This window comes from Buceros rhinoceros, unplaced genomic scaffold, assembly GCF_000710305.1.
Source record: "Buceros rhinoceros silvestris isolate BGI_N320 unplaced genomic scaffold, ASM71030v1 scaffold16596, whole genome shotgun sequence".
Lineage (NCBI taxonomy): Eukaryota > Metazoa > Chordata > Aves > Bucerotiformes > Bucerotidae > Buceros > Buceros rhinoceros.
This window is the reverse complement of record NW_010418275.1, coordinates 40,639-49,078: the sequence shown is the minus strand read 5'-3', so window position 1 is coordinate 49,078 and position 8,440 is coordinate 40,639. Positions and strand designations below refer to the sequence as shown.

The window sequence follows — 8,440 nt, the reverse complement described above, 5'->3', positions numbered from 1 at the left end:
GTGTCATCCTTCAGCGCCGCCTCGGAAGCCGATTTCTGCGGCTCTCGTAGGAATAACCGAATTGCGGATTAAGTAGGGTCTGTGCTGTGGGGGGTTTGTTGTATATTTAATGTCATGGGTTAAGAGGAAATACTCGGGTTCACCGGAGTGCTGTTCACCAGGCTGAAGAATGAAACATGCTTTAATGATTTAGCCTTGCCACGGAGACACGGATAATTTATTGTTTTCAATGGGATTTTTTCACTTGTGCAGCAAATACAGAAATATTTGTGTAAATGAGCTCAGGCAACGTATCTGTAATTAATGCTGACCTACCTGTGTTAAGTGATCCTGATTATACAGAAAACGGCGCTTTTCTTGTGATGACGTCTCGGCTGTAACTGTTTAAATCGGTTTTATCTGTAATCTAGTCAATATGCAGAAGTTAACAGAAGAGAAAACATTCACTTGGTCTCCACAGACTTTTGTTGTGACAGGACCTTTTAAACCCAGCCGTGTTTTAGAACTAATGGCTCCAGCCCTTAACTCGGTTTAAGTCAGAAAATCAAACGCATCTTTGAGCCTTTATGATGCTGGTAGAGCTTATTAAACATTGCTTATGGTGGTGCAGGAGAAGCTGGTGCTCACTGATTTAGGTGCTGATGCTTTGAGTAGAGTGTTTATCTTAAACGTATAAATAGTACCGTTTTCTCACTTTTTTTAAAGTAATCTTGTTGCCTACATATTTAGTGGTAAACACCCGTATAAACTTGTATAGACTCTAGAATACAGCACTTAAGGAAAAGCCCTTTACGTCACCTGGGAAATAAAGCTTTACGAAAGCACAGATGCGGTGACGGGGGGAATGCCTGTACCTCCCTGGAAATAATCGTGGAAACAATCCTCATCTGCAGCTTGGATGAGGTTGCGGGGTTTTAGTGGTGCTGTTTAAACTTTTCAGGGGTTTTTCCTCGCGTGAGGAGGCCTTTCAATAAGTGCGTTCGAGGTTTACTTAGAATACTGTTACTAGTAAAATAAAGTAATAATAAAATCCTTTTAAAACATCGTTTTGTTGATCATAATTAGGATTGTAACTTAATTATCGAGTGAGGGTTTCCTTTGTGCCCCACGGAGCTGTACTTTTACTAGCAGTATGTAATACTGACTCTGTTTTTTGTCTTCTCAGGTGCTCTGTAACAGAGCAAGATTGGTCACCTACCTGCCAGGGTTTTATTCCTTAGTCAAAAGAGTTGTAAACCCCAAGGCTTTTTCTACAGCAGGTTCCTCTGGCTCAGATGAGCCTCATGTCGCTGCTACACCTCCTGATTTATGTAAGAAAAAGCAAATTAATTTTCTTTGCATTCGTGTGCTATCAGAACTTTGCACCCCGTATAAATTTGGGCGTTCTGAAGGGTGCTTGTTACGTCAGGGCCCGGATTGTGGTCACTTTGGTTATATATGATTGTGATCAAATGCAGATATTTGTATGGGAAAAGGGTTTTTGTCTTCTTTCTTTTTCTTACATTTCTTCTCAGCTGCAATGACTAAAGCAAGGCCTTGACTTTGCAGGTCCAAGAACTGTGTGGCCAGATGAAGTGATGGGTCCATTTGGTCCTCAGGACCAGAGATTCCAGTTGCCTGGTAACATCGGGTTTGACTGTCACCTCCATGGCACCGCTCAGCAGAAAGGCCAAATTTCCGCGAGTCTGCCTGATATATTAGCGGAGCCTTCAGCCAGCGAGAGGCACGAGTTCGTAATGGCCCAGTACATAAATGAATTTCAGGTAAGAAGAGGCTTCTTCTTCTACGTGAAACTGGAATTTCTTGTCTAAGAGGAACATAACTAAACTCTCTTCTCCCTGAAAAATGATACTGGTGATTTTCTAAATGGTTTTGAAGAGTTTTGATGGTTTTTCACTAAGCAGCGCTTAGTGAAAGAGCGTTTTGGGAGTGATCTCATGGTACAGATGTGGGAAAAGAAAAATTCACTTCAAAACTTGGTGTTTCCCCAGTCTCATCACCTTTTGTCAAATGGCATTGATAGTTCATTTCATTTAAGGGACGTACGTAGTTTGGAGAGCGTTTAGACCTGCCCGCTTACTTCCGACAGCCATGGGATTCACCCAGGAGAAGGAGGTCGAGGTGCCTGAAGCTCAGCTCTCGCAGTGAGGCTGCGTTTTGGCGATGGGCAGCGCTCGCAGCGACTCACATGCTTTGTTAACAAGCAGCTTGGTTACCGCTGGTGTGATCACAGCGTTTCGACACATTTCATGCTGCTGGCAGGTGACTCAGCTTTCCAGGCTCCCCGAGTCTGGGACATGCTCAGACTTCAGTTACAGACAGGTGTTAGGTAGGACTTAAGGTACAGCTCAACACTAATGTCAGCCTTGGAGAAACTTCCTTGTAAATTATGGCATAGTTAGAGCTGGAAAAACTGGATGGAGGCACTCTGCACCTCTTACAGTTTAAAAGGAAGTGTCGTTCTGGCTCGGGTGATGTGGGTGTGTGTCTGAAATGTGTCAGTTGCTGTTGTAGGGACTAAAGGGCATTGTTTCCGAAGGGTATTTCTCAAAAATTTCTGTATTGGTTCAGGCTTGGAGATAGTACAGTTACAGTAAAACTTAATATTTCTCTATAGTAATGAAATCGTGGAATGCTTTGGGTGGGAAAGGACCTTCCGAGCTCCCCCAGTGCAACCCCCTGCAGGGACCAGGGACATCTGCACCCAGAGCAGGGGGCTCAGAGCCCCAAGGGCCAACCTGACCTGAGATGGGGCCAGCGATGGGGCTGCTCCCACCTCTCGGGGCAGCCTGGGCCAGGGGCTCACCACCCTCAGTGTCAAACATTTCTCCCTTCTCTCTGCTCGACTCTCCCTCTGTAAGTGGAACCCCTCAGCCCTTGTCCTGTCCCCACAGCCCCTGCTGACCAGCCCCTCCCCAGCTCTCGCACAGCCCCTTGCAGCACTGACAGGCTGCACTCAGGTCTCCCCGCAGCCTCCTCTGCTCCAGGCTGAACCCCCCCAGCTCTCTGCCCTCTCCTCCCAGCAGAGGGTTCCACCCTCGGGTCACTGCTGGGGCTCCTCTGGCCCCACTCCAGCAGCTCCGTGTCTCTGCTGGGCTGAGGAGCCCCGAGCTGGCCCCAGCCCCGCCGGGGGGGCCCAGCCCTGCAGGGGGGTCTCCCCAGAGCAGAGCGGGGCAGAGGGGCAGGATCCCCACCTCGAGCTGCTGCCCACGCTGCTGGGGATGAGCCCAGCACACGGGGGGCTGCTGGGCTGTGAGCGCTCATTGCCAGCTCATGTCCAGCTTTTCCCCCCCAGCACCCCCAAGTCCTTCTCTGCAGGGCTGCTCCCCATAGGTAATACCTATGTCTGTTACAATATTTGAAAAATTTTAAGTCTCATTGCAAATCATCTTTATGGGAAGCTGCGTGGGCGTATCGCTGGGCATTTAGTCACAAACCCTGGTCTGGTGTAGGAAGTTATTCCTATTTTATATTAACCAATGACAACATTTCCATTTTCCTCAGGGTGCTGATGTTCCACAGAAACAGCAAATCAATACCGCTGAAACGTACTTTGAAAATGCAAAGGTCGAGTGTGCAGTACAGGCTTGTCCTCAGCTGTTGCAAAAAGGTATCTTTTCACTCTTACTGACAGCTCAGAAATTACAGCTTTTTGAAAGTGTAAAAATCTGGAAGAAAGGAACTTCAGTGCCGTTTAAATTTGAGATCAGCTGGGGTGGGGAGTAACTTTTTGCCACTTCTCTAGTGCGAGGTAGAGTGTGGAGCTCATTCACAAACTGCTCTGTCACGGAATCAAACTTTTCGGTGCCGCTGCTTAGTAAAATGGCAAATTGAAATGACAAAACACCTGAAGGTCCTGGCTTTGTATCTTTAATATGTTCAGGAAGGAAATGACTGAAAATAATTTGGAGTAAAACCTTCTAATTTAATTTAACAAGTGATCTGTTGAAAGGGCGAAGAGCCTGAAATCCAGCCGAAATCTTGGTCTAGATGCTGGGGAGAGCAGACCTGTCAAACAAACCTTTGGACTTTTAATTCTGGGAAGTGCTTTTTTCCTCTCGCGCTGAGAACAAGGCTCCGTGAAGCCTCCTCAGGACTTAGGTGCTTCACGTGCATTCCTGTTTGTAGTCCAAGAGATGAGGTACAGAGGATCGCGATGGATTTGGTGCAAATTTCAGTCCCAAAGCTTCTTTTAACCAGAACTTCCCACAAAAGCAACATCACCATTTCAAGCCAGCAGGTTGTTTGCTGGACCTGGTGTGAAAAGCACGCACGTATCTCAGATTTCAGTGCAAGGAAGCCTCTGAAGTGGGGTCAATAATTTGTCTCAAGCCGAAAAACCAGAAGTAAAATGTAAGACCGAGCCATAACGTGCCTCTTTCACTCTTTTTTTTAGACTTCGAGTCCATGTTTCCAGAGGTGAATGCCAACCGTTTAACGGTATTAACTGTCACCCAGAAGACTAAAAACGATATGACTGTCTGGAGTCCGGAAGTGGAGGACGAGAGAGAAATGCTGTTAGAAAACGTAAGTAGCTGCCAGTACAGCACCAGCTGGTTTTTGGTTGTGGATGAATCTTTCGTGAGCTATGTTGTTGAGGTTTTTTCCCGTTCTGGTAATGGCTCTGGTTAATGCTTTTAGCCTGGGTATCAGCTCTATTTATCACATCTCCAGAACTTTGTCGCCTTGCCCTGTTGCCGCTAGAGGTCTCTCAGAAAACCGCTTTATTTCCAATTTTTGTGGTGTGCACTCCAGCAGGTGTCAGTGTCCACCACCACTGGCCTGCTTCCCTGAGCACCTCAAAACACAACGTTTCTGTAGATTTATTTGTTTTTATTTTTCTAAAACTAATAAAAATCACCCTGTGGGATTTTCGTCTGTGTAGGGAGGGTCCTAATTATGTTTGAAAATAGTCTTTTCAATCCTGTAAACTGCAAATGTGGCCTGTATACGGGTGACCACCAAACAGGAAGAAGCATCAGCATAAAGATCACACACAAATTAAAATTCCCTTCGTTTTAGTGCGTTCTTCTCTTTGAATTATTTATGGTCTGTTGGGCTTTGGCGTTGTAATCTGGTCTAATTATATGTTAATTGGCATCTTTCTTCCCTGTGCACCTCCCTGTCAAGTCTAATACAGTCATCGCGGGGGTGTGAGGATGCTGGCTGTAACCTCCCGGCCTAAAGGTTACAAACAGCAAATTCAGAAGCAAATGGCCTGTTTGTTTGCTTCCGAGATGGTTAGAAGTAACCTTAAAAATACTGATTTAATGTGAGGGGCTTGTGCTCCAGTAACGAGGGTTATGTACAGCCTAATCAAATTACAGTAGCGCTCTGGGTGATTGCTGAGGGGTTGTTCCAATGCTGGTCCCAGAGGTGTGTCAGAAATGTGTCAGAAGCGCTGTCTTCAGCTGGCTTACTCATCTCCAGGATTTCATTTACAGCTGGAAGATAATCATCAGAGCTGTCACACCTCACAGCACAGACTGCAGTGAAGGATGAACTTCCCTTATTCTGGACTGTTCAGGGCCTGAAGCTGAGCAGCTACAATAATACTCCGATAAATATGAAACATTTTGCTGCTGAGGTCACTAACTATAGAGAACAGTCTTCATAACTGAAAGCAAATCAAGTATTGTATTATTCTGAAGTGAGAAATGCTTCTCTTTTTTATGAGTTGGGGAGTTTCTTTCCCCTTTGGAGGAAGCCACGTGAACTCTGTGCTGTGCTCTGGCTCAGTGTACTCAGCTGTTTGGATTGTTGCACTTGGACACGTTGTTCTCAGGCCATGGCTGGTTTTAGAACCATCGCGTGTCTCAACTCTTGTGGGTGTGGTTTTTTTCCTCGCTCACCTTTGTGGGTTTCTTCAGAAGTTTGCTGTGGGCCCCCTTCATCATTCATCCTGACATCGGTTCATTACGGCAGGAGAACTGGTGTAAAGTGAAGTGCTCTTGGAACTGCCCGCTATCATGACGCAAAATTAAAATGTTAATTTAAAATCATTTGCAGTTAAACAGTTGTAGTGCAGGAAGGACTGTAGGCTGTCCTGGGGGCTGAGAGAAGACCTCCCAGCAAACCTCTGCGTTTCATTTATTTATAAAGAGGTATTTAGTGCTGCCTTTAGTGTCAAATTCGTGGGGTTCAGGTGACATCCGCAGATGTGTGAAAGTATGACTGCAATACTTGAAATAATGGTTGATTTCTTAAAGAGGGTAACAGGTACAGCTGCAGTCTGCACCAACAGCCAAAGCAATCCCATCGTTCCTCGTACAGGCTCTCAATCCTTTACCGACTGGCACAAGGAACACTTTTACATATCGTAGGACTGGCGTAGCCGAATGTACGCCGTTAATTCTAATCCTTTCAATATTAGTAATGTTTTTATTGACACTAGGCTGAATTTCTCATTTATTATTAGAGGCCAAGAGGCATCTGTGCTTGTCCATTTGCAGAATATTTTGTACGTGTTCTGATGTGTATGTACATACATACGCATAGCAAATCTCATTCGATGTCCTTCTTTCCCTTTTATTTTCTCCAAGTTCATTAATGGTGCCAAGGAAATCTGCTATGCGATTTGTTCGGAAGGCTACTGGGCGGACTTCATCGATCCCTCCTCAGGCCTGGCGGTAAGTTCCGTGCTGCACGGAGCGTGCGGTGTGTCCTAGCTAGCAGCACTCTGTGTCCTACGTGGATTAAATCCAGCTTTTTTGGGTGGCCCAGAAGCTCTTTCCATAGGCTGATCCCTAAAGGAGGGTGATAACCCCAAGGTGGTCCCTGGTCTGTGTCAGCTGTTCTTGGAGAACGTTGTTCAGCAATAAAGTTGAATTTTAGATAGTCGTAGGGGCTTTATGCCCATGAGCTCTTGGTCACTGCACAATAGGCTGGTTCTGCCTGTAGTGCTGACACCATGGGTGGAGGGTTTAAAAAGTCTCTTGGCCCTGGTTAATGATGTCTTTGTCACGTAGAGAAAATGAGGAGCTTGTTCCTGTTAAACAGCGTTGGCATTCATTATCAATGACACCAGTTCTCCGGAGGAGCTGACAGCTTCTTACCCCGACATCTGTGAAACATAAAGAGTCTTCAACGTAGGAGAGAGCATTGAGAAGGCTTCTACCAAAGCACTAGCGTGTTTTTGTCTGAGAACTGTTAAATCCATAGCAGAGTTAGACATAATCAGGGCAAAGCTCAGTTTAGTGGGTTTTGATTGAAAACCACTAGGAAAGGCAGTGATTTACTGTGTCAATAGAGGCGAAGGTTTACCGGAGGTGTTTGTACAGTGAACAGGGAGTTGAAGGTGTGTGCAGCACTTAAAAGCTCCACAGAAATTCCAGGCATTTAAGGAATAGTTATGGGTTGATGAAAGTAAGGATCTGTCTTTGGGCTCCAGCTCAGCAGTCACATCCTTACCCATAGCCGGTGGCTTTGGGTCAGACGCTGCCTCCTGAGATAAAGCTCCTCAAATACCCGTTTCCGGTTCACACGCATTTTTGCTCTTCAAAGCATCTTTATAGGGGGCCAATGGAGAAGGTGTGTGTCTTGGTTTTGCTCTTCCACAGAAAGGTTCTGTCCTTTGCGCTGGTAGAAACAGCAGAACCTCTCAAAGCACTTTAGGGTTTTTTTGTACCTGGTATTTCTGAGCTTAGGTTTTGTGTTTAAAACAGGTAGTTAGACATTTTAAATGTTCTTGAAATGTTCACGTGAAAAATTCTCTTTTTTTTCTGTAGTTTTTTGGACCTTACACAAACAACACCCTGTTTGAAACAGACGAACGCTACCGCCACTTGGGATTCTCCGTCGATGATCTTGGCTGCTGCAAAGTTATTCGTCATAACATCTGGGGTACCCACGTGGTGGTAGGAAGCATCTTCACCAATGCCGAACCCGACAGCCCCATCATGAGAAAACTAAGTGGAAACTAGGAGTCACCCGGCTTCCACAGGTTGTCATGGCCTTTGCGTTCTGGTGCTTGGTGATTCTCTCTGAGCATTGTCAGGAAACGCCACGCTCCAAAGTATTCATCGATAATAAAGTAGCTGTTATTTATTTTAGCCTTCGTGAATATGTGTTCACCACATGGGACTTAGACTGTTAATTGGCAACATTCAACCAGGAACCTTCATGAATTTTGAGCTGGGAGTTTCCTCCTTTTCCAGGGAGTTTGAACACACCTGTATATAGCTCCAGCATATTCTTTTTTTTACTGTTCTCTTACAAGCCACCCTTCTTCAGTGGCTTTTGTCTTGCAGTCTCTGACAAATCTGTGCTCTTAGTGTGAAAAATCCTGATGCCGCTGAAGTTTCTAGGGATTTTGCCATTTGAGTGGCAAATAGGTGGGATAAGTCATAAAATAGCTCTCCCCAAATATAGAACTTACTAAAAAACTTAATAATGCTGGGCTAATCACTTGTTTGCTCTTCTAATGTGAATAACAGGATGA

At 45.4% G+C, this 8,440-nt stretch overlaps 1 protein-coding gene across 1 annotated transcript; it reads left to right on the top strand.

The window, feature by feature from the left end:
* The first annotated feature begins 1,171 nt into the window (after positions 1-1,171).
* On the top strand, positions 1,172-8,045 carry MMADHC (methylmalonic aciduria (cobalamin deficiency) cblD type, with homocystinuria). The gene is made up of 6 exons (XM_010138484.1): positions 1,172-1,310; positions 1,549-1,763; positions 3,505-3,610; positions 4,397-4,527; positions 6,543-6,629; positions 7,728-8,045. Exons 2-6 carry the CDS (start codon positions 1,578-1,580, stop codon positions 7,920-7,922), a joined length of 705 nt encoding a protein of 234 aa, XP_010136786.1. The 5' UTR covers positions 1,172-1,310; positions 1,549-1,577; the 3' UTR covers positions 7,923-8,045.
* The last annotated feature ends 395 nt before the right edge of the window (positions 8,046-8,440 follow it).

What these genes read in the sequence shown, in the direction of transcription:
- MMADHC (XM_010138484.1), top strand. Translation starts at nt 1,578, where the DNA reads ATGGGTCCATTTGGTCCTCAGGACCAGAGATTCCAGTTGCCTGGTAAC. An exon ending in AGTACATAAATGAATTTCAG is followed by an intron (nt 1,764 to 3,504) that starts GTAAGAAGAGGC and finishes CATTTTCCTCAG; the next exon opens with GGTGCTGATGTTCCACAGAA. An exon ending in ATCCCTCCTCAGGCCTGGCG is followed by an intron (nt 6,630 to 7,727) that starts GTAAGTTCCGTG and finishes TTTTTTCTGTAG; the next exon opens with TTTTTTGGACCTTACACAAA.